At 37.4% G+C, this 26205-nt stretch overlaps 1 protein-coding gene across 2 annotated transcripts; it reads left to right on the top strand.

Annotated features, from left to right (window-relative positions):
- Positions 1–1636: 1636 nt before the first annotated feature.
- AGGF1 (angiogenic factor with G-patch and FHA domains 1) lies at positions 1637–25810 on the top strand. Of its 2 annotated transcripts, none has more exons than XM_084225298.1 (14): positions 1637–1828; positions 2863–2959; positions 3428–3633; positions 4333–4479; positions 6730–6918; positions 15659–16010; positions 17516–17627; positions 18842–18893; positions 20875–20976; positions 21317–21482; positions 21724–21806; positions 22823–22950; positions 23814–23913; positions 24731–25810. In XM_084225298.1, the coding sequence occupies exons 1-14, from the start codon at positions 1646–1648 to the stop codon at positions 24929–24931; spliced, it is 2118 nt and encodes a 705-aa protein (XP_084081424.1). In that variant the 5' UTR covers positions 1637–1645; the 3' UTR covers positions 24932–25810. The 2 variants fall into 2 exon arrangements, with proteins under 2 accessions (XP_084081424.1, XP_084081425.1); XM_084225299.1 differs by lacking the exon at positions 15659–16010 and adding an exon at positions 11063–11132.
- Positions 25811–26205: the final 395 nt, after the last annotated feature.

Below are 26205 nucleotides of genomic sequence, written 5' to 3'. Positions count from 1 at the left end.
AAGGTGCAACGGGGTGAAAGCCCCAAACTTATCTAATAAAAGCAACGAGCCAAATCAAAATTGAGAGACTAGAGCGGGGTCTAGATGTCAAGAACAAAGAACAAAGTTCCGAGCCTGCAGGGATGCTGGAAGCCTCGGTCGCTCCTCACCCTAGCTGCGAAGACCACAGCACGAGTGAGGACCCCGGGACTGGCCGGCAGAAAAGCATGGGTATACCCCAGCCCTCTCGTGAGGATGGGACCTCAAGAGACAGAGCTGCTGTGCTTTCCTTCTCCTTTGAGTCACACCTGGGAGCAACGACAGCGGAACCGCGGACCTGTTGAGTGCCTGCATCCTGAGCTGGTCGTTTTCAATAAAGGCATTAAAAGAAGAAAGGTCTCGTGCCCATTTGTTTCCACTAGATACCATGCTAATCGAACTCAGGTGTCTTTGAACTGGATTTATAGAAATGTCTTAAAAACATATGCATGCAAATGAAATTAATACATTACTTAAAGAAACCTGAAGTGTAAAGGTGGTGCATCATTCAGGACATATCTGAAAGCAGATGTAGATGTTTATGTAAGCAACTTTTCCCTGCTTTCAGATCTGAAAGCTATTAGGCTATGACCTAATAGCCTACTATGACATGCTTCTCGTTTCTGCAGCAAGACACAAAAGCAACAGAGTGTATCACCGAGTTTAATAAAAACTGAGAAGCAACGTGGTCATCAGACACAGAGCACACTTCAAATAAGAAGCCTGCGAGGTTAAGTTTGGAGAATTATTATCTTGAGATGGGGCTCGGGGGAAAGCCTGAGACCCTTCAGCAACTGCTTCTGGAAATCTCGGGAACAGAAATTTATCCATGGCTGCAGTACTGGAGGTGTCAGCACCGACTCTGAATGATGTGTAAATGGCTCCAACTGCAACAACCTCCAGACGCAGCAATTTCTAGCCAGGAGATGGTGTGGTTTGCCACACTGCTGACTGAGAAGTCTCAAGAAGCATCCCCTCCCCACTCTAAAACAAACTAACAAACATATACACACATAAAAACCCTCTTTTGCATAAAATTACACGCTAGAATTACTTTTCTTTTTCTTATATGATGCAGCTGGAACCCTGAGGCCCACCACCAGCAGCAAGCTCTGCCTGGCACGACCAAGCGTAGGTGACGGTGGAGGTCGGTAACAGACTTGGGGCACGTCCGGCGCCGAGACCGCCGCGCCTCTGGGGGCTGCTGCTCATCCCTCATCCAGTCCCCGTTGCTGCCGCTGTACAACGAGCAGCACAGCCCGCCCCAGCTCCCCGGCTCGGCTCGGCTCGGCCCGTCCCCGGGAGCCTCCGGGAACCTCCGCAGCAGCCCCCGCCCTCGCCCTTTGCCGCGCGCAAGCGCACTGCCGCGGGCGCCGCTTCCGGCTGCTCCCCGCGTTTCCGGGCCCCGCTCGGCGCTCCCGCCCCCGCCCCGCAGGACGGACCCTCGCGCGCCGCGCGGGACAGCTCTCGGTGCGGCGGGGGCGCGCGCTCCGCGCCGCTTCCTGCCCTCGCGCCCGGCGGGCGCCACGGCCATGGCCGGGACCGGCGGGCGGGGCCGCGCGGGCGCTGCGAGGCGGGCGGAGGGCGGGCGCTGAGCTGCGGCGCAGGGGCGGGCGGGCGGCCGGCCATGGCCTCCCCGCCGGGCACCGAGAGCCGAGCGGATCCGGGAGAGCAGGAGGCGGCGGTAGCGGCGTTGCAGGCGGAACTGGGCGCGTGCCGCGAGCAGCTGGAGCGGGCGCGGCGGCGGCTGCGGCGCACCCAACGTCTGTACCGGCGGGAGCGGGAGAGCGGCGAGGAGCTCAGGAGGCAGGTAGGGCCCCCCGCCCCGGATACCGCGGCCTCCGACCCTTCCGGGCGGCACAGAACCCCCGGGCCGGGCGGCACAGAAGCCCCGCGGCTGCCACTCCCCAAACGGGAGCAGCTCGTCCCGCGCTCCCCTTGTCTTCTCCTCGCGATGTGCCCGTTCCCCGCGGTCCCGCAGCTCCCGGGGCTTGCCTGGCTCTCCTGGCCTGCGAGCGGCCAGAGCAGGTTTGAGTTCTCGAGTTAGCTTGGTCAGGTGAGAACGGTAACGCCTTCTCTACTATAGGGTTAGATTTGAGTTCAGAAGGAAAAATTACATGCAGCAGAGGGAAAGAGGTTTATTGAGCGAAGTGTAAGGTAAAGTAAGAGTGACAAAACTTCTCTGTGAATGCTTATGGCAAAAGAGGGAAGTTTAGGGGAGCCCTTATTTCGGTGTACAGCTTCCTTGTGAGGGGAGGCAGGCGGGCAGCACTGATCTCTGGCAGAACGCGAGGGAACAGCCTCAAGTTGTGTCAGGGGCGTTTTAGAGTGGATATTAGGTTCTTCACAGAGAAGATGCTTGGGCAATGGACGAGGTTCTGCAGAGAAGCAGTCACAGCACTAAGCCTGACAGAGCTCAAGGAGCGTTTGGACAATGCTCTCAGGTACATGGTGTGACTCTTGGGGTGTCCTGTGCAGGGCTGAGAGTTGGACTCTGTGATCGTAGTGGGTTCCTCCTAGTACAGAACATTCTGTGCTTTGTAAATGCCACGGTCGTCACTACAGAACAGTGATCATTGCTTGAAATCCAAGTTTATGGGGTGGGCATTTAGGAACAACCTCGGTTAAGTTTCTCTGCTCCTTTGCGAGCAGAAATTATGTTTCTTTGTGCTAACCATTCAGGTACAAAATTGTCTCCTGGCAAACAAAATCACTTGAAACACCTGTGATGCCATTATGTTTTATTTGAATTTTACGGAATGCAAAATAGGCTGTCTCTCTTTTCTGAGATGGCAGACCACTAAAATGCAGTATTGTGTTTTTAACATGCAATTTTTCTTTCAGGTAGAAGAACTCACTAAAGAAATCCATAATAGAAAGGAGAAAAATACGTCTAGTGTAGAAGTACAGACAGAGGACTGTGCTGCATGGTCACAAGCAGGTAGAGAGGGTGGTGACTGTTTAAATAGGGATATAGAACAGTATCTTAGTTTGAAAATGTTGTAATATATATATATATATAGAATACATTTCAGGTCTGTATCCTTTGCTGAGTTAAATTCAGTAACCTGACATTATCTTTCAGACTGTTTGGTATTCGTTCAAGGCATTAATTCAGGGTAAAACATAGCATGGACTAGCAGAATTCATGCTGTTGTTATTTGTTACATAGTAATCTCATGTTGCAAGCATACACGCTTTACCAGTTTTTGAAGTATATGAAAACAAGACATAGGATTGGAATAAATTCAGAGTACAGGTGCTACCTAATATTTGATTTTCATTAGACTACTTAATTGTATAAATTTCCAGCTTAAGATTTAGCATCATTAAACTGCATTAGTAAAATACTGCCTTGCTAATTTATGCAACTTCAACTTTTCTTTCTCTTCCCCCTCTCCCCTGGCAGATTATTACTACTATGAAAATTACTACAATCACACTGATACTCAAGACTGTGCATCTGAACTACCAGTGCAGCACAGTCACGGGAGTGAAGGCACTGAGCATAACTCTACAGAGGAATTGGAGGCAGGTGATAATATTCCGCTGAGGAAGGATAGCACCAGAGCTATTGAAGGTGGAGAAGAGGAAAATTTCGTCCAGAATACACAGGTTTTTGTACTGTCTGGAGTTCTACCAGTTTTGAAATCAGTACTCTGTTAATATTCCATCTAAAAGATGTGCTTGTGGTCCTGAGAGCTTTATACAAAATGATTTTTTTGGGGTGGTCTAGTGCTATTAATACCCTTGTACTTCAAAACTAGTTCTTTTTGTAGTATGTTCCAAGTGGAGCACCCTCTTAGATTTGTGTCTTTGAGTTTGAGAGTTCTTGTAAAAAGGCATATATATCCTGTGTAGCCCTGGAAGCGAGATCTTTTTTATCAGCAGAGCATGTCCAATATGTCCATGCTGATTTTCTTAAATAGTGCTTTTTATTTTTTCTTCCATTGACATAAGGAAGCAAGATATAAGGAGAAGAACATCAGTGGTGGGGTTTCTGTGTTTATTTTGTGGTGGGTTGGTTTTCTTCCCTGCTCTTCAGCCTTTTCTTAGGTCACTCAGTTTACTGAGTTTTTGCCTTAGCATCTAGCAACTGAAATGGAACAGCGGGCCTTAGGGATGCTCTGAAAGACGTTTCCTGTGTGTATATTTGGCATGAGTCATTTTTGAGTAAAGCTGGGGGAAAATGAAAGACACAGGCTGAAGTCTTGGTCCTGTTGAAATCAGTAGGAGTTTACCAGTAAACCACAGCCAGATTTTTGCTTTCTGAAACAGTCCAGAGTGCTTACCTTTCTTGCTTTCTGTTATCAGGAGACAGAAGAAACTTCAGTACCGGAGGGTTCTTTGGCAGAGAGCTTGAGAGCTGCTGCAGAGGCTGCTGTTTCACAAACTGGATTTATATATGATGAAAATACGGGATTGTATTATGACCATAGCACTGGATTCTACTACAACTCAGTAAGGATCATTCAAAATCCTTGGAATATTTTGTCAGTCACAAAAGTTTTCTAGTCAAAGTTGAAATGAGCAAAGAACTAAGATTCAAGCTGATCTTATGTTTTGAAAAACAGGTTACCGAAAATGAATAGTGTTAATTAGTTTATTAATTATTAATTATTGTTAATTATCTTATTAATTATTTCAGTCAAATTAAAGATTGCAGGCTAAGATACAAGTTTAGATTCTAATTCTGTTTTTTTGATGTCTCATGTGTCTCTAAGTTACTTGGAATTGTACAGATTATATGCTATAAAGCTGATCTGTAACTCTTTCAAACCTAAAAGCTTGAGCTTAAAGATGTCCTGTTTGGAACAAAAAACATATTTCTGAAGTCAGTTGCTTCTCCACAGTGAAAAGAGTATTGGGAGACAAAATGTTTGCGCTTCTACTTGAGTACTGTTACCAACTAGTTTGATTCTACAGAAAAAGAAAACACTTCTTTTAGAAGTGTTAGAAGAAGATTAGATTATGGGTTAGAATTTCTTAATGGTTACTTTTTGCTGTACATTTTTATGTAGTTTTTGCAAAGGTTTACTTTTTGTTGAATGAGATGTGTTTGTATATATATACAGATCTGTGGATAGATATGTATACACTACTGCACTGAGAACAGAAAGTTTGTTTGCAGTGTTGTATTCAACTCAGCTGTAAAAAATGCATGAGGTACACCACTCTATTTTCAGGATGCTTCTGGACTTAATTTTTAAGATCTTAAAAGATACCATTGGTTTTGACATCATTTATGGGTATAGTTATACATAAATGTTTGGGGCTACAGATTAGAGTTTATGGTAGAATTATCCAAAAGAATATCTTTTCTTGGTACATAAGTGTTCTGAATTACAGGAAATGTTCTTGCATTGGGTTTGCTGGCAAAGTTCTGATGATGAGGCCGGGGCTGCAGAGGTAGCCTCTCTGAGAGAAGGGCTGGTTCCACTGCAGGGCACAGCACAACCATTAAAGGAGCTGGTTGTTCCTCTCTGAAACCAGTGTAAGAAGGGGCATAGCTCTGCACAGTGGAGTCTGTATGGTGGGGGGGAGTGTGAAAAATAACTCTGTTAACACCAGGGGAAAAGAAGAAGGAACAGGAGGAAGTTATCCAAGCACCAGAGCAGTCAATTTCCTGCAATCCATAGAGCAGACAATGCAGAAGCTACTCATACTGCAGTCCACAGAGGATCCCACACAGGATCAGCTGCCTGTGATGCCTTGTTTGGCTGCCTAAAAACAGAGACCAGACAAAATTAAGGGAACAGAAAGCAGTTATATATTGAAGGGCTCTCAGGTACATTTAGGGCAGACAAAGCCCCGCAGGGGCAGCCAAAAAATGGACAACGGGTCATAGGTTTTTATACTTATGTAAGTTTGGTCCATTTGCATTTTGGGGATTAATCTTCCAATTACATTTTCAGGTAATGAAGTCATTTACCCCAAGTTTGCTTCCACCCCCAACTCACTGTTGTTTACATTTCTTGAGGCCTGAGACAGTGAGGTGTCCTGGATTCCCAGGCCTAGAGAGGAATTGTTTTGTCTGGCCAAAACGGGAAAGCAGTAGCTAACACTATATGGAGTTTAGGGCTATACACTAAAGAATTGCAGGATTACAAATATATGAAAAACATAAAAGCTAAAATACTAAGGCAGCACTTAGGGGACTGGAGAGCCTGTGCTGGAGCTCAGAGCATGTCTCCCTGGTAGGAGCTGTGGAGGATCCATGCTTGAAGCAGTTCTTGAAGATCCCGTGCTGGGCAGGGGAGAAGTAGCAGCAGAGAGGGATTTTTCATTAACTGATCTCAGCCCCTTTACTCCTCATTTCCCTGCACCACTCAGGTGCGGGAAGACAGGGAGAGGAGATGGGAATGAAGTGGTACCATTGAGCTTGTGAAAAAAAAGAGACTGGGAGAGATGTTTTTAATTTGATCCTTATCGTCCAGCTGTATTTTAGGTATTTCCAAGTCAAATCTGGCTTGCCTGTGATAATGACTTTTGTCTCTTGACCCATGAGCTTTCCATCTTATTTTCTTTACCATTCTTGTTGAGGAGGAGAGTTGACAGAGTGGTTGGATGGGCATCTGGTAGCCATCCAGGATCAAGCCAGCACAGTTCTTTCATTTTATCAAAATTAAAATGTGGTTCTTTATTAATCAGATGTTTCTTTGAACAGTATTTTTATTGATGTGATAACATTGTTTTTCATTTCTTATAAAGGAAAACCAACTGTATTATGATCCAGCCACTGGAATTTATTACTACTGTGATGTGGAAAGTGGCCGATACCAGTTTCATTCACGAGTGGATCTGCAGTCCTACCAGGCCTCTGGTACTAAGCACACCAAGGATAAAAAGGGCAAAAAGAAGAGAAAAGAACCAGAGTGGATTGCTGCAGATGAGTATAAGGTAACCTCAGAACTGATAGACAGAAAATGCAAAATATGTTGAGTTTCTGTCCATGATGCAATTTACAGGCTGTGGGGTTTTATGCAGAGAATGTATTCTTTATTTTTTAAACTATTTAAACATACTTAAACTATATAGCAGGTTCCTAACATGTAGTTAGTGTTCAAATTACTTTCTCATTGAGTGATTAAGGATGAAACTTTTAACTTGGATTCCCTCACTTTTTCAATTTATTTTTAAATACTACCCAACTGTAAAGGGGTCTAAAACTGAGTGTCAGTGAAGTTTTTTGAATAGCAGGCAACACTTGAATGAATTCAGTGTTGTGTGGGCTGGATTTACATCAAAAATGCAGTGGCAATGTCTTGGGTTTGGGATTTTGGCTTGTGATTTGGTGTTGGTTTTTTGTTTGGTTGGTTTTTTTCAGATTCACATTAAGAACCAAAAAAATGTAAATTTTGAAAATATGCTCATACACAATCCTTTCTCTGTGACTGCATTCCAGAGCATAGTCCATTGCCATTTTACTGTATCTCTGCTATAATTTGGGATTGGTGATTTTGAATTTCTATTTCTTGGCGTATTATGCTCTCCTGTTGATACTTGTTCACTGTATTTTCATTGTCATTAGTGTGTGGATAAGCTGTGCATCTTATTAAATGCCCATTGTAATTAATATTTATTTTAAATTACAAAATTTTTGAGTGCTAAGAAAGAATACCATGTGGTGTGCTGTCTTGAAAAACATTACTGACTCCTAAACCAAAAGGTACTAACACAGCTATTAAACCTCAGGAAGCATTTCCATTATGAAAATTCTTACTGACGTTGACTTCTATTCTGTCAGTTTGCTTTATTATTTTAAGATAAAATTGAATATATTGATTTCTCTAGTTTGAATTCTCCTTGGTTTGCATTCTTCAAAGCTATTGCTTTAACCATTACATAGTTTCATTATGTAGGCCTCAGACATGCAGATTGGTTAAAAGCTGAAATAATTACATTACTGTCCAGATACCCGTACATAATAGTCATATAACATCAATGCACAGTTAAAATTTTAATCAGGAGTGAGGTAATCTGAAAGACTTGAAAATGGAAACTATTTACATTAAGAAAAAGTGTAATTAGGTTAAATGGCTAGTGGTTGTTGACTGATTATACATTTTATAAACAAATTGTGGCTAGTGCAGAAATTTCTGCTCTTTGAAGAAACTTTTAAGTGAACACTTCCATTTGGAAAGCTTGATCTGTGTACTTAGCAACACTAAGCATAACGATCCTTTAGACTTAAGAGAAGAGAGCTAATGCAGTGGAAGTGCAGTTTTACCAGTGCCCAGGTTCAGGGCCTGCTCTCTGCAAATGCTGAATTAGCATTCTGCCACTCTCAGAAGCCATTGGTCAATACAAAACTTTATCCATCATGTGTCAGGAAAGAATCATGAAAAGCTCACAGGAATAAGTCTTTATCATAAACTGATTAATAGGTCTCTTAAATTTAGTTCTGTGATGAACTGTTACCTAAACCAACAAGAGTGTTTATAAAAGTTCTAAGCCATGTATAGCTCTGACCTATCAAATAATGGTGACTGCTTCTTAGACTCCCATCATGGTCTGCTTATGTAGTGTGATTATACTAGAAATAGAGGTTTGTCTTAAGCTTATTTTATACCAGTGTTTTTGTTTAGATAGTCTTCTTAACAGATCTTTTCTGTGAGACTTCCACAGTCACAAGGTAGGAGGTAAACATCCATTTTTTTTCTTGTTTGTTTTATTGATGACAAACTGAGTACTTTGCTTTATTTGTGAATTAATTCGTTTGACCAACAAGGTAACAGGGAAAACATTTAATGTATACTGTAGTGCACAGATCTTTTCTTCTGTGAACAGGAGTGAAGGTCTATGTCAAAGAAGTAATCATGGTCTTTATTATTTTTTTAAACAAAAACAGGGAGAATACAAAGTGAAACATAGGACCCTCAATTTTAAACTTCAAAGATAAAATAATGCCTTTTTGTTAGTGCACTTCTTTGTAAATGCACTGCTGGATTTAGAAGAAAAACTTACTGATATAGTTTACATAGCTGAGTAAAACATTTTATTCTTGTACTGTGGTTATTAATTGCTTAAAAATTCCATGTTACATTTATATAAAAGATTAAGATTTTCTAGAATAAAATACAGTGTGTTTCTGTTATAAAATTGGAAAATTAGTTTATAAGCTGCACAGTCAAGTGCATAGATGGCAGTATAATTGCTGTCCAGTTTAGTCTTGTATTGGCAAAGGCACTAATTAGTTCATGGTAGAATAAAACTAAAACCAGCTGGTTTTAAATAGGACTTTGTAGTTGAAGCATTGTATATTGAAATGCTTCTCTCCAAACTTACTGCCCAGCCTTCTCCCTTTTCTTTCCCTGAATGCTGTTCAAATTATTTAAGTTAAAACAATGCTTTTGAAGACTAATACCTAATTACTGCTTTTTCCAATTGATTATTAAATTGTGCTGGTAGGCTGAAAAATGGTCCCAACATTGCCTCATTTCTTGACCAAAGTAGGTTTTACTTGTCTTTCTTTTCCTTCAGATGGTACGGGTAGGAGGAGGGTTTGGTTTAATGCCTGGGCTTTGGACCACTAGTGTTAAGAAAGCATGGTGTCCTTCTGGAACATGTCATTGACCCCATGAATTTTACAATTCTTGAGTGAAGCTGAGGTGGTTTATATTCATGTAAAGCAGGGGAGGACAGCAGTACTTACAGAATCATATCATTTTTTCTCTCTTTATCAGTTAAAGGAATAAATATAAACAAATATTTATAGATACTTAAAATTACATAGAAATTGTCAAATACAAGAAATAAGGAAATTTAGCAGTTATGTGTGTAGTTTATCAAGCATATATTTCTAGGTAGGTGGTATTAGTAAGCAATGATTTTTACCAAAGTTGCATGTGATTTTTGAATTACTTAAAATAAACCAAAGTTAGTACCTTTTTTTGTAACTGGAACAATCCATTAACTTTCTGTTTCTGGTCACAGGAGAGTTTTTTTCTGTGCTTTAATTTCTAGCGATTGTGAGGAAGTTCATGTACTCAACTATCTTACATACAGTATTTATTTGTAAGTAGGAAACAAGGATACTTTACATAAATACCAAGTGAGTTGTCAAAAACTATTGTAGCATTCTTAAAGAAAACCCAGTATAATTCTGAGAATGTAAAGGATAAAATTAATATGTTAAAATACTATTGCATTTTTTAAAAGGTGAATAACCTTTTGAAAAACAAGAAAATATTCATAAGTGTTGGCTAATATGAGTGTAACTCTAATTGTAAAAAACAGCAGAGGAGAAAATCGTGTGCTTACTATCACCTGCGGAATGTTCTAATTCATACAAGAACTTTCCTTAAAGACATCCTTGCTTTTCAGTGACAAACTGAAACTATATTACAAATAGTTTTCTTTTGACTTGTGGAACAAAGTATGCTGTCTCTACTTGCTTGCTTTTAACTGACAATCAGGATTTCTTTTGCCAGGATGAAGTGTTAGCCTCTGTGCTGGTCATATAAAAACATTGGTAGAATACCTTGAAACTTTTAGACATACAGTTAGTTCTGGTATCTTTTTGTAGCAGCTGGTCAGAAAAAAGGTGGGACATGGTATTTTCTTCTGTGCAAGAAAAACCTTTAAATAAGTAAATTTGGAAAAGTTAAAAAAATTTTTAAAAGATGACATAAGTGATAATAGGATCCCTGGCCCAATATCAAGATCCAGGGCTTCCATACAGTTTGGAGAATAGACTGTGTGCAGCAGTGATCCTGGATTCTACTTGCTGCCTTGTGGCTGTTAGAAATACATAGCAAAATTTAGAAGGAAGTTCTGACACATGCCACTTTTCTTCCATAAATTGTTTTTAATTTTTTTTTTTTAATTTTCAAGCTACCATCTACTAAATTTTATTCCAGTGTGCTACTCAAAATTAACTTATACCATGTTCTTTTCCATTATAGATTCATCGTAGCTACTTCTGTAGGAGAGGCAAGGTGGTTTTAGCAGTGTTTCCCATAGAACTCTTGAAGCAGTGATTTTTTTTTACTTTTTTTATCACATGTAGTTTACTTTTTGCTGATATTCATCCCATCTTTAGGTACGTCAGTTGACAGAAACCATGGCTAATCTGAAGATTTCTTCTTTTGGATTGGCAGCTTCTGGTAAAGGTAGAGTTGAGACAACAAACACACATTAGTCCATGGATGTTTACCTTTAACCTTGGTATTTTTTTAAAGAAAAAAGAATAGCTATTAATTGATGTTTGGATAAATATTTTTCCTAAAGGAATTAATAAATTTTTAAAGCTATTTAATCAAAATCCATTCACCTGCAAAGTAGTTTTGAAAGAGATTTTAAATACTTTGTAAGTAACATCTGAAGAAAACTTTGATGGCATTCTAGAATATTTGGGAAAAGAAGTATTTAGCATCCCTGTATAGCATAAAGGGTCTGGACTAAAGAAACTACTCATTCTTTAGGTACAGTTTTTTAATTCAGAGCTGTCCACCACCAGTGTATGAAATGGCTCCTATATGCTGTAGGAAGAGGTTTTTTCCTGGCATTTAATTAGATTTTTTGCACTGGAAAATTGAGTATTGTGTAGGGTGGATGAGAGTAACTGAAGTACTTGTGGAATGATTTTAGCAAATGAAAGCTTAGTCATTCGAACGAAAGAGCTATTTTTAAGTGTTGGAAAATACTTCTTTAGTAAAATACTGAATTTCAAATTAATTTCAAATATAGGGTGTCAATCCTAAAGGTGTACTATTCAGTCCTGTAGAAGAGTGCTGAGAAAAAATGATTCTTCTAAATCACCTACTGAACTTCTAGCAGACCAAAAAACAGGCTAGACATTTAAGAAAAGTTGTATCTGTCTATATTTCTCTGCTTTGTATAAAATAAATTTAGGAAAAAAATAGTTTAAATAGTGCAATTCTTAGAATTGAGCCAATTATGCTCACAATAATAAGTTCCCATGTATGGGGATGCTGAAGAATTTCATTAACATGCATGTTGGTCAGCCATAGTACAGAAAAATTGAAGTTTTGAAAGACGACATGTCTTGCTCTGTAACAGTGAAGCAAAAAGTATAATTAAATGTTTTAAATACTTTGAAATTTTAATTAAAAACAATTAAATTACAATGATAATATGTACTTTCTAAATAGGACAGTGTGCATTTCAAGAGGTCATTGTAATCGGTTGTTTGTGTCATATTCTGTATAAAGTAAAACAATCAGTTCCACTCACATAAGCGTGATTTGTTATTCTTAAAAGATCAGTCCTCATAAGATACAGAAATATCCTGATTTCAAAGTACTTTTGACTGACTTTGTCAGGGATGCAGAAATATGAGCCAACTCAACTGTGTAGTTAAAAAATAGTTTATTATCTATCAGATTGATTGCACCTCTCAGCTTCAGTTTAGTGAGAAGAATCCCAGAGATCATGTGGTAATACCCTGTAGATATAAAGTTTTTCAAACCTGGATCACATAGTCTGTCCATGTCTAACTCATGACTGTTCGTGTCAGTCTAGATGTATTGGGCAAAGCAATAATGAAAAAATGTATGTGTATGAAAAAATACCATGATGGAAAAAATGGTTATAATGAGCATCTACTTGCATACTTTGTGTCTTGTGGCATGAGTTTGGCATGAAGAGTTAGGTAGTCATTGAGAAATTAAGTACATTGCTAGAATTTATTGCATTTTTCAGGGTACACTAGTACCCTGGAATTAGTGTTTACCAAATTTTGTGCTTACTGCCAGTTCCTGGTTTTTAAGGGATGACTATATGGAGGTAAGGCTTTAGGTGCTGTTTGCCTAGTTAGACTTTATTACATGCTACACATGTTCTGTGTTAGTACTGGTAGTCAGCTATGGTTCAGTCAGCAAATGAGCCCCAGACAGCTGCTCACTCACTCCACCAGCAGAAGGATTGGGAAGAGGATTGGAAGGACAGGAACAAGAAAACCTGTGGATTGAGATACAGTCACATGTGTAAACAAAATAAACAGAAATTTATTCACTGCTTCCCTGCCTGGGCAGGCAGATGTTCAGCCGTCCCCAGGAAAGCAGGGCTCCAGCACATGTAATGGTGACAAAGGCCAAACTCTCAACATCCCTCCTCCTTCCTTGTCCCTCCCCGACATTTATTGGTAAGCATGATGCCATATGGCATGGGATACTCTGTGCACAGTTGGGATCAGCTGTATAGATTGTGTCTTGCTCCAACTCCTGGAGGCTTCCCAGCCTCCTTGCTGGCAGAGTGGTGCAAGAAGCAGAAGAGGCCTTGGTTTGTGTAAGTGCTGCTCAGCAATAAATGAAAATATCTCTGCCTTATCAGCCAAAACAAATCCAAACCACAGTCCTACCCTAGGCACTGTGAATAAAATTAGCTTGACCCTCAGCCAAAACCAGTACATAGTCATACATAATGGAAAAAAATTTCTGCAACACAAGATTGTGTCAAACGCTATAAGGTTCATTCAGTTTCCATAGGATTAATGTTTACACAGTTTGTCCAGATGTGCATTTTAATAGAGATCCATGAAATCACAAAGTGCCCAAAATACATATTCGGTTTTTAAATTCTTTATTTCATACAAGGTTTTCAAATGTGAGGACTGCATTTTATCAGGACTTAACTATTTAGTTTATTTGCTTTTTTAATCATTGAATGCAGCAATTGTAAAAAAATACAGTAACTGCTGAGAAGAGGCTTAATGGTCATATTGGCAAAATCATGGAATTGACTGTATGTGTGGAATCCTTGGTCTATTTATAAGACTTTTTAAAAAATTTTTAAAATTTAGAATTTTTAAAAATTCCTGTTTTCAACACAGAACTAAGAGTCTACTCTTTAGTAGCCAGGCTTTGAAACAGCACCTTTTTACTTTCTAGTTTAAAATAACTGAAATTATGCCAAAAATCCCAGAATATCATGGAGTTCACTGTGGAGTTGAGCAGTTGGAACCTTGTACTTGGGCATCAGTGCATCACAGTCATGTCTTATTTTGCCTTGCAGATGGTGTAGTTTCTTTGTTTGCAGATTAGATTAGGTTAGAATACCCTGAGCTACTTTGTTAGGTTACCCTGTTACAGAAATAATATGTTTTAGAGTGCAGAACACCTTGGTAAGTTTGGTATCAATATAATACCTGTACCAAACATAAATATAGACAAAGACAAACAAACTGAAAAATATAACTCATTAAAAAAAAATCAGATTATCCAAAAATACTTCTAATGGAATTAATGTGTTTGACTTATCTAAACTGTGTAGGCTTATTTGTGGCAGGACTACTACTTTTTTGTTTAAAATAAACATTACACAGTGACCTTGCTATCCTGTTCCTTTCTATTCAGGAACTTAGGGAATTCAGGGAGGAGGGCTAGTGCATTATAGAGAAACCCTGAACAAACCAATAGTCTTTCAGTTAAAGCATAAAAGCCTTTTTAAAAAGCATTTTAAGTTTTACCTGAGAACCTATGGTCTTACTGAAGGTGTTTTAAAGATACACTCTCCTAACCAACAGCTGAGAGGAATTCTTGTGTTTGTCATAGTCTATAGCACTGATGTGTTTTAACAATTCTGAAAGTGCTTTAATTTCCATTATATTAATATTCACATTATTTCACTTATCTTGAAATGGAAACGCATGGAAGAAGGTGATGGATGTATTTTTTTACCTGTTGTGTTGCAATATTTTATACAATTGAAGGCAATTGAATGCATTTACTCTGAACTGAAAATGGCACATAATTTAATCTGAGATTTTATTTATCTTTTAAAGCTACTTCTGTTCTTCTTCTCTATTTTCTCTTTGTTTTCCTTCTTTTATTTTTTTTTAACATAGCTGTCAAGCTACTAGATTTCGAATTACATTTTCAAGGCGCTCTGGAAAAATTAAGATGAAACTTTAGATTTCTCAGTTTGAAAAGTTGGGGGTTTTTTTCCCTGATGATGAAATAAGTGGAAGTGGAAGAACTTCTAATGATCCAATCTGTCTGATATTCAGTAGAGAAACTGGGAAACTTCTCGTATTGGGGGATTTTTAGTATAACTATTTCACATAGCATAAGTTAAGCTTGTACTATCTGTCCGCTGTCTTGATTAAAGCCTCTGTTAAAGATGTGGTTTTGAAAGGAGAAAGAACAGGTCTATAGTTAAAGCACAAGTGAGCATTCCAGATATTCTGGACTCTGGTAATAAAAAAGAAGACAAAAACAGCAGGAAGATGCAATGAAGATCAGTTAAAGACCTTCTAGGCACGTTGCAAGAATTGAATAAGAGAGGGACAGAAGTGAGTGTCATAAAAGTGAAATAGGAAAATATTCAAAGTGATGTTGTACAAGTTTTTTAATGAGGACAAGATTCTAAAGTTTCTAAACATTTATAAAGTGTGAGAAAGGAGTGATTTTTAGAAGAGGAGTAAGTGAAGTTTAGAAGAGGAGGGCAGTCACACTTTCCCAAATAGAAGATGGTCTCAGTCACATGTAACAGGATATGAAAATATTTTCACTGAAATGTAAAAGTTCTGCTGCCTGCATGTGTAAAACTTTCTGGAAATAAACTATTTCTTAATAGTTCTAAAAATAATTCTTCCTAAGTGAAGAATTTACTTCCAGCCTATTCTTTAGGAAAACTCAATCTGTAAAGACTGTAACATTGTATAACTCCCCTCCAGGATTTGGACACAGAAGAGCAGAAATCATCTAACAGTCTGAATTGCTTTTCCACCACCGAGCAAGTAAGTTCTACTGAAGAAGATGAGTCTCCAAATGCAAGAAAGAAGACTAAAATGGACACAAAACCACTAAACAGTCTAACAGCAAAAGAATCCATTTCTACAGACGGTATAAATTCACATTCTCACAAAAGTACGCCAGATGCTGCAGCATATACAGATGACTGTAGAACAGCAGACACAGACAGTGAACCAGAAGAAGGTGAAATTACAGATTCTGAGTGTGAAACCTACAGTGAGGAGGAATTAACAAGTGAAGAAACTGGTGATTCAGAATACTCAGAAAATGAAGGTGAATTATTGTGGATTATATATGGTATTTCTGTATTTTTCCAGAAGCCTGTTAAAAAAACCAGTTTGGATAATTTTAAAAAATGTATAAAAGCATGTGATTGAGATGCTTTGAAAACATTCTATATGTTACCAGCATTTCTTTCCCTCTCTTCACTTGTACAAAAGTAAGTGGTAGTTTTTATAAAAGCTGTTACTGATGTAACATCTGTGCTTGTGTAGAAACCTCAGGGATTCAAAAAATTTTGTTTGATTGGGAAAGTGAAAGGAGAAAAGAAACTCTGCTTCAAAAATAGCAGTTCTAGACCAGTAATTCACAGTAGTTCTGTGCATGGACTCTTAAATTAATATACAGTATTTTTGATACTGTTTGTAAACCATCATCTGTAACTAAATGCAAGATGGGTCTAATGTGGTGAAAAGCAGCATGGAGTAGTCATTACTAGTTGAAATCTTATTTTGTGTATATTCTAGTGGCAAATTGTGAGAAATGGATATAGACAGGAAACCTGTATACTGTTTTATACCAAAGTGTTCTGCTAGGTCCTTAACAAACAAAAAAAAATTGAAGGCAACCTGTGAAAGGCTTGATGCAGCCAGTCAGAACTGTGTATGTGCAAAGGATATTCCAAATCACAGAATTAAATACAAGCCATAGAAAACTGTATTGTAGCCTGTGCCATGCTCACAGTTTATTGTCTGTTTGTTTCTTATACTTTACTTAACTACTCAGATTGTAGGTGATTAATGCTAACCAAAATGTGCTTGCTACCATCAGGCTTTCAGACTAAATTGTCTTTTCTTAATATCCAATTTGGCAGTAATGCTGAACTAATAAAAAGTGGGGACAGTTTCTCTTCCCCTAGTACCTTTTAAGGTAGTGTCTTCTCGTCTATGTCTGCTCCTAGCTGAGATCATTGGAGATTGTTTCTACAAATATACATCCAAGTACAGAATTCATACAGCTGTCAGAATACAGTATCTGTAGGTTATGTCTATTACTTTTTCTTATCCGTGTTGACGAATAGCATTCCTAAGAGAAAAAAACCAGTAAAAATACACTTGACATAGAAATTGTCAGATACAAAGTCTGATGTGTGGTAGGTCTGTGATGTGGTGAACATAAAGGTGCCGCCTTTTCTCAAAGTAAAATTGTTTTCTAATCTGTAACAATTAATGATCCATAAATTTATAGTATGTTAGTAAAGTTTGTGAATGTGTATATATTTTACTGCTGTAACTAAAGAGTTTCCACATGTAAACCAGAATTAGGAAAATATTTGTAACACTTTGGTATGCAGTCAGAAAGCCTTTGAAACAACAATCTCATCAAAGTTTTCTCTCAGATGTTGTTACACATTTCTTTTCTGGAAGTTCTATATTATTTCGCCAGCTAATGGCTGAATGTTTTTCAGTTTTTTGAAAACTATAGACTATAAAGTTAAAAGTGAAATGTGTTGGTAGTAATGGTGGTGTTGATTTATTTCTTTTTCTATATAATTATAGATGACGAAAAGATCTGGCCTCCTTGTATCAGAGTAATTGTAATAAGATCACCAGTTCTACAGACTGGGTCACTTTATATTATCACTGCTGTGAAACCTGCTACAATTGGAAGGTAAAACTGAATGAAATTTTATATTTTTTTTTTTCAAACTACCTCTCTTTGAAAGCTGCAGAAAGCACTTAGGATTGCTTGTCTCTAGTCTTCATGCTTGCCTTCCTAGCCTGCCACAGTTGTGAGGTACTCTGAGTTTGGTTAGTCCACAGTAAGAAATTCAAATCAGGTCACATAACATGTTGTCATGATAATGTAACAGCATACACACTTAATGCAGCTCAGCACACCTGAATAGTTAGTGATAACTTGATGTTGTGACTGAGCCCCAGTGGCAGTGTACCTGCAAGCCCTTCTTTGAAAATTTTTTCCCTAGGAAGTAAGTAAATGTTGTCCCAGGCCACTGAAGTACGTTTTTTTCAGAAATGGAAGAATGCCCTTCAGAAATCCAGGATCACTAGGAAGCATATCCTAAACTTCCTCACACTTTGAAATTTCAGTAGGGTTTGTTCATTGGCTTTAGATAATAAGCTGGTTTGTGCTAGACTGTATGCATTCTTACAGTTCTAAACCTGGTTTGTTCATTATGGATGATGAATTTAATGATGATGTAAAGCTTTCTTCCATGCTTACTTGAAAACCTTACCCTGGAAAAGCTGTTTCTCTCTAATGCTGAGAGGCATTTGCTCTTAATGGTTGAGTCATGTATGTCAAGATCAACAGACAAGTCTACTTTGAATTTGCATATAGGTCTTTTACTAGCTGCATTACTTCTTAATCCCTTAGTATAAGAATGTAATACACAAATCCCTTCTTCCTACTACTGCACTGTTTTGATAACAAAAAATACAAACAAACCAAAACTCACCCTGTACAGGTTACTCTTTGTTTACTTGTATTACCTGCCTAATGCGACCAAGAGTTCAGCTTCCCCCTGGAACACCAAGATGCACTAAAGAGCCTGAAGGATGCAGTGCAGAGTTCAGACTGTTAAAGGCATTGCATGACAGTTCAGATAGAAATATCAGGTTTATAGATAAGAATTTACTGGTACTCTTTGATCATTTATTAATCTGCTTTGTATCATTTACACAAATGGCAGAAGGGACCTGAAGCAAGTCTTTACGTTGTGTATACAGGATATCTGTAAAAAATTCCTAATAGCTTAGAAGATAAATATGATACTACAGTTCAACCAAAATATACCTTTCATAGGCCACTTAAAAGACCTATTTTTACTTTATTGTGATTTGTATATCAACTTGCCTTTCCAGAGAAAAAGATGTTGGACACACACTTCAGATTCCTGAAGTTGGAGTCAGTAAGGTAACTCTTGTTCATGTCTGCTGAAAGGTAGATAGAAGACATAAATGTATGAATGAAGCTTTAGAATTTATGCCTTTAAATTTGGAACATCATGTTAATATTTTGAAAGAACTTTCGGAATGAGATATGGGTTTAGCCAGACTTTAATTCAGAAAAAAGGAAAACATACACTATTTTACTGAATGGGAACTTAACACAAACAACAGTGTACTTTCAAAGTCTTTGAGTCTTTAATTTTGGAGTTATTGAACTTGAGGACAAACCCTGTTAAGTACTAATGGTATATAAAATTTTGATGACAGATAGTAAGAATTTCTTTACCAAGTAATGCAATCCTTGCAGTTACACTCAGAGCAAAAGGGTTTCTTTTCTTTCAAGCAACTGTGGAAATTATGTAGACAGAGTTTGAAAAATTAACAGAATTCCTTTCAATGGTAGATTGAACGGAAATTTTTGTTATAAATTCTGTGCTCTGATTGCTAAATACTTCAACACAGACCCTAAATACAGCACTCCTAATAAAATAAAACTGTAGATTGGCAAAGTTGTGTCATCCAAACAAAAAGTTTGTTAAAAAAAAAAATCTATAAATGCAAGTATCTCATGAAACAGACTTTACTATGCCTATTTAAAATGTTTGTTCTCATTAATCAGCTGCTATGTTTCATACAGGAAAATTTTGGGAATAAATATTTCCCTGCTATTAGTAATTTTTTCAGGCATGTGTTTGAAACTGGGCAAATAAAGAAGCAAAAAGACTTTTATTTTTTTGTAATGTTACCATTTTAGTACTTTACAGGTACTGACAGTTTATATAAGAAGTTACTTCACTTTTCAGATAAGGAGTCAAGGGTGAAAAGATAACTTTTTCTTTCTGCAGATATGTAATTTATGTACTAGTTTGTTTTCCTCACTGTTCTTACTTTTTAACTGTGGTCAACTTTGGCATTTGCTTTTCTTGAGTGGAAAGTGAGATTTTAAAAAATGCTACACCCTGCAGATTTAGCCTCTTTAGAAGTATTAGTTCTATTCAGTAAAGCAGAAGTAGAAAATAAAATGTCTATTGAATGAACTAGTCAGTCTGCATCATTATGGGAGTGTTCCATGTAGTAAGAAATGCTAGCCAGTCTTCAACTTTTAAATTTTTTTTAACTGAAAACAGCAACTACAATTGCTCTAAATGGTCAAATTTGCAACAGTCACTTTTCAAGAGCTGCTTCTCTAGACTTACTGCTTTTACTGGAAGTTCTAGTAGGTTGGAGAAGTTGATACTTCAGTTTGTTCAGTGGCCTTTTTTGGAAGTAGTACATATCTTTATGAATTTGGCCAGGAGTTGCACTTTTTCTGGTCTGTGGGAGCAATACCTGTACAGAACTGCAACAAGACAAAAAAAAAGCACCAAACCAAAAAAACCCACCACATTATTAGTCTCAATATCAGAAAGGAGATAAAAGAAACAGCAAAAGATTGGTACTGATTGTGTCCTAAGTATTAAGATGCAGGAGAAGCTGAGTTTTTGAAAGTTACAAAAGCATGGTATTCAGGGAGTTATTTCAGATATGAAAGACCAAGTAAATGGAAGCAGAATGAGATCTATTTTTAAATGAGAGTGCTATAAAATATCTTAAGAGCAAAAAGCCTGTTATTTAGAAGAACAGTTAAGAAGGCTATATTACTGAATCTTGCAGTTCTTTAAGTAAATCATACTTGCCATGTTGGAAGAATAGTTGTTCAGTACTGAATCAGCTTATGAACAAAATCATTACATTAACTGTGCGTGTTAGTTCATGCTGTTGTGGCCCATTCATCTACATTTCACAAGAATGGAATCATAAAATGTGAAAACTTTATTAACTTCGACTGCCAGAGCCACTCATCTTAAAGGTCTCAAAATATATTCTGAAATCTTACTGTAAAATAACATTTAAATTGTTAAGTATTCACTTAACGAGAACATTTAACTTAGGCTTCTATTTGTCAGTTTCATGCAGAAGTGTATTTTGACCACGATTTGCAAAATTATGTTCTTGTGGATCAAGGCAGTCAGAATGGAACAGTTGTTAATGGAAATCAGATTCTCCAGGTGAGTATCTACTGTTTTAGTGCTCTTTATATTGCAGAAAACTAATCTTGTGGTCATTTTATGGTTTTATGGCAAATCACTTACAATGCCTTTGTATGTCTTCTTTCATACATTAATGCCTGCCTTGGCTCCCATCTGATTTTAGGGCCACTTGGAGTACTTAATGTTTGGTTACACTAGGAAAAATCCGCAGTTGCTAGAGTGAAATACCCACTGTAGTTAAACAAACTACATTTGTGAGACCAAACTGAACTACTGAGTTGTATGCAGTGTGCATGAAATAGAGTTTGTGTCCTTCATGAGTTTTTAACTTGCCTACTAAAACTTTCCTTTGCTGTAGCCTAAAACAAAGTGTGATCCCTACATTCTGGAGCATGGAGATGAGGTGAAGATTGGCGAAACCGTGCTTTCTTTTCATATTCACCCCGGCAGTGATACTTGTGATGGATGTGAACCAGGACAAGTTAGAGCACATCTTCGCCTGGACAAGAAAAAAGAGTCTTCTGGTTAGTAATATTATCACAGGATACATTTTTTATTATGGCTGTTTACTTTATAAAAATAATAATTAGTTCAGTTTTCATATAATTTTCTTGTCAGCTTGTAATAGTTGTACATAATAATGTATTTTCTTCTTGGTATATGTATCTATGTATAATAATGTCAGAATAAAAATTCTCTCGTCTTATGATTTAAAACATTATTACATTAATAACTATAAATTCAATCCTGTGTCCTTCCTTTTAGTTTGTCCAGCACTTAGCAAAGAAGAGAGAGAGCTAGTCAGAAGAAAAGCATTAAAACAAATACGAGTAAAATATGGTTTACAGGTGAGTTTGCAGTAGAAGTTGATTAAATTTCTGTAATCTTGTGGTTCTTACCTTTTTAAGTACTTCATGATTCCTATTTTAAGCTGTACACTTTGTTGAAAGGAAGGTTTTCAAATGCCCTTAAACTTAGCCTTGTTTGTCTTTTGTACCCTAAGTAATTATTCTTTACAAACCTTTACAAAGAAAGATGATGATAAGGCATGAAAGTTCCATTGAAAATGGAAGATCTTTCCAAGTGTACAAGATTCCTAATCCTTTGGAAGTTTAGATTTTGCAAGACACTTAGTTTTATTCCTGTAGGCTAAGTTTTCACTGAGTTGTAGTCATATCTTTTGTTTGGAAAGGAAACATAATGAGGAACTGAAAAAGTTATGGAAGAGAATGGTAATTTTTCAGGTTTTTAAGTCCATAGAAGAATACCAACATGAACATACAGGCGATATAATATATATGTAACTCAAATTACTTCTGTTGTAGAGGTGATGTTAACATGCAGTTGCTTCCAGCACTTGTACTAAGTATTCATGCAGAAAACAGAATGCCATCATTTCTATGAAATTATTCAGGTACCAAAATAATACTGATACAGAATCTGCAAACATACTTAATTCTGTCATTTATTCTGAAAACAAGTAGTTGCTGAGGAACAGGCTAAATGGTTATATAAAAAGCCAGTGGCATGTGCACATGATTTTCTGCTTAATATGGACTTACTAATATGAAGAGTATTGACTCTTCGTACCAAGAGAAGATTCATGAGAATCTGTTATTTTATTTACAGCTTCTGAGAAATTACTGAATTTGGCAATGTTACGCAATGATGGCAGTAATATGGTTTACAAGATAGGCCTGTAAGCTAAGAAAATACTAAGTGAGTCAGTAATACTGACTGCAGATTTTGTTGCAAGATTTAGAATTAATAAAAAAGGCTTTTGGAGGGAAAAGGGAAGTTAACAAAAATAAATAATTTAAACCCCACTCTCTTTGTCTTGATGCGATTAAATCTGCTTGGAAAGAACACAGAATATGAAGACAACAAGGCAGTGAAAAATCCAAAGTACAAAGACAGAGCAGGAAAACGCAGAGAGACCGTTGGAAGTGAAGGAACCTTCCAGAGAGATGATAGTTCAGCTTCTGTTCATATGTAAGTTGTGGGTATCCCCCATGTCCTTCTCTTGTGAATCTTAAAAAAATGATAATGAAATAAGTATCAATTTGTTACTAGCATGCAGTTTGTTAAATTACAGATTACCTGTATATATTGTGTTAGGAGAGCTAGAAAATTTTAAGCTTTTCACACTTCCCATTTCACGTGCTTCTATTTATTAACTCATCATCTTCCATATAAAAATATATGGAAGGTGAGGAGTTAAGGATGCCAGTAAGGACACTCACATCATTCCTTACCAACTCAAAAATGCAAAGAACTCCCCAGCTACACTAGTGACATCTTTAATAGTGGCTGTTTTTCAAGTGGTTCAATTTTTATTTTTCCTATTCAGTCCCAGTAATGGTACACAAGCAGATTTTTCACCTGCAGCTTCTCTCACAGTCCATCTACTCACAGGACATGTATGTACATACCTCTCAAATGACTTGATGTTCCTTCAGTTGTTACTTTGCCTCTGCAGCTCTAGCTGGGTTTTTTTTTTAAGAAGCATGAACTTGCAGGTGTATGAAAATTAATAAAAGGAAGTGTGTCATGATGAAATAGCTGCAGTAGGATGATTTGGCAGCGATACTGCTTTTTCCATATTGTAATCCATACCCTCCTACCCATGATGTATCTTTTAACTCCTAAAGCAAACAAGTAGTTCTGGAGTTTTAAGAAAGCTGATATTGACCTGAGACTTATTCTTCTGTATTCTTCTTGATGGACTGATTCCTGGTGTCTATATGTATGCATTTCTGTTCAGTATTTGAAATATATGTATTTCTGTTCAGTATTTGAAAGCATACTCTTTATATTAACTCTTGCTTATCAATTATCTTAAACTTTCTTCAAAGTGAAATCAGCAACAGCAACAAAGGACATAAAATGCTGGAGAAGATGGGATGGAAGAAGGGAGAAGGTCTGGGAAAGGATGGTGGTGGCATGAAGGATCCGGTAGGTCTTCCTGGTTTTCTCTTGAGACAAAAATAATAGGAATGTATTTGTAGTGAAAAGCATCTAATTGTATGCCACTATTCATTTGAAACTTAAAAAGCCCTGGTTAAGAAGGAATACTCTCAGTAGGACTAACCTCAAATTATTTTTTCTTGGACTAACGGGGTATTTTGAAATTTTTCAGTAGTGTTGTCCCTTCATTACACTGTGTTCATTAGGAAGGTAAGCAAAGGACAGACAGTTTCTAGCCATTGAAATAATCTCGTATTTGAATACAAAGTCTGGAGAAAAATTGGAATTTAAGTAATGCGATTTGAAGATTGGTTTAGGGTGGAATTCCTTCTCAGAGGCTGATGTAGCACAAAAATCAAGATAGATGATGGGCATTGAGAGAAGAAAAGCTGGCAGAATTTACTGTAGCCAGTGGGCTACACATGTTGTGGGCCTCTGTGGCAGCCATGTTAGCCCCATTTTTGTCACCAAAGATGTGTTGTCTTTTGGCAGTAGTGCTGCTCAGAGACACACCATACCCTGTGTTGTCAAACTAGCATAGGGATCATATGCTGCTCACTCGGTGATGTGTGTTATACAGTTATTTTTGTAGCAGGGGACATTATTCAGGACTTTAGATCATCATTCCAGAAATGGTAATGTGACACATCATTTTCATGGTACTGTTCATGTATGATCTAGGTGTTTTAGAACATAAAAGAGAAGTGCTTGGGGAGAGGGGGTGGCATGTGTATTAAAAAAACAGAATTGGTAGTATTTAGAATACCTAACTTGCAATTACAACAATATTTCATGTATTTGACAGATCCAACTGGAGTTACATCAGAAGCATGCAGGTTTAGGTACTAGGAGACCAGCCTCAATTGAAGATGTTCAGCTTGTCCAGAGCAAGAATAAAAAGAACTGGGATAAAGCAAGAGAGAGGTTTGCTGAAAATTTCCAAGACCCTAAATCACAAAGAGATACAGCTAAGAGTACACTTTGGGTTAGAGGGACTGTAGACTGAACTATCTAGTCCCACAGCAAGGTAATTCCTGAGTATAAAAAGTTGGCAGAGAATTTATTTTTATTATTTTTGCTTTTGCTAAAGCAGGAGTTGGGTTATATGTAAAATACTGTTGTGGAAAAACTTACTCAAGATTAACTGTTATTTGGTTTTCTGTAGTCTTCATGCTTTTATACACATTTTTAATACGATATGAATGGAGTTTAGAGGGATATTCAAATTTAAGTACTTGAAAATTATTTTGATCAGAAACAGGAATCTTCCATTGTGTTTTTACACTTCACAGAAAGTTACACAAAACATCTGTTACACTTAAAATATGATACCTTTAACACTTGAACAGTGGTTTAAACTCAAGATGAAAAAATAAATCCCCCAGATCCCTAGTAAAAAAAGTACCATATTGCTGTTTCTTCATGTTTGCCATGACGTGCTTGAGAAGAGGCACACCACTCTTAAATTCACACATTTCAGTACTCAGCATACATTTGGCAAAGGAAAAGGGGGAAAAGGCTTGTTTTTAAATGATTCATCATTACTGTTCAAAAGTACCATACTACATGAAATAAACTACCAGCATTAGTGAAGAAGACAATGTTCAGAGACAGCTTGTAGCAAAATTTTCTTCTGTGAAGAACTTGTTTGAGATTTGTTTAGTAAATCTGTATCATGCCTTTAAAAGAGGAGGTATGTTTAGAAACTGCTGTCTGTTTGTATTTATTAACTTCGTTTTCTGATACATCCATTGCTGGCAATGGAGTTTATGCCAGAAAAAAACAACACAACTGATTTTTGATGGGGAAGGATCTCCAAGCTGAAGCTAAAAGATTGGTATTTATTGAATGTTCCTAAATACAATAAAAATCATTGTCAATTTAAGCAGCATGCTTCTTCAAACTATCTTGTCCATATGTTGGATGGGAGTGTTCCTCTAAAATGAGTAAAACTTAATCCCACTTTGTTCAAGTTGAATTTCTGATACTTGTCCAAGGAAACATGGTAGTCTCACCGTCCTACCAGATCATGCACACAACTGTGAAGCACTGTGGAATAAAAGCAGAACAAGTTACCAGCCGTGTATGTGTCTTAATCTAGACACATACAGTGTAAAGCAAAAGGTCCAATCTAGTACTTAAATCATGAAATTTGCCCAAGTTTACAACCTGAATCACACCTTACTTCGGCTGACAGAAGTGAAGGTAAAATTATCCACACTCAGTGCATGGAACAGCATACCTAAAATGAGGTTGCTGTTTGCCTTTGTAAGCAGTTAG

The sequence above is a fragment of the Fringilla coelebs genome, assembly GCF_963513975.1.
Source record: "Fringilla coelebs genome assembly, chromosome: Z".
Taxonomy (NCBI): domain Eukaryota; kingdom Metazoa; phylum Chordata; class Aves; order Passeriformes; family Fringillidae; genus Fringilla; species Fringilla coelebs.
The sequence above is the reverse complement of the archived record's forward strand: the minus strand, read 5'-3'. Positions and strand labels throughout refer to the sequence as shown.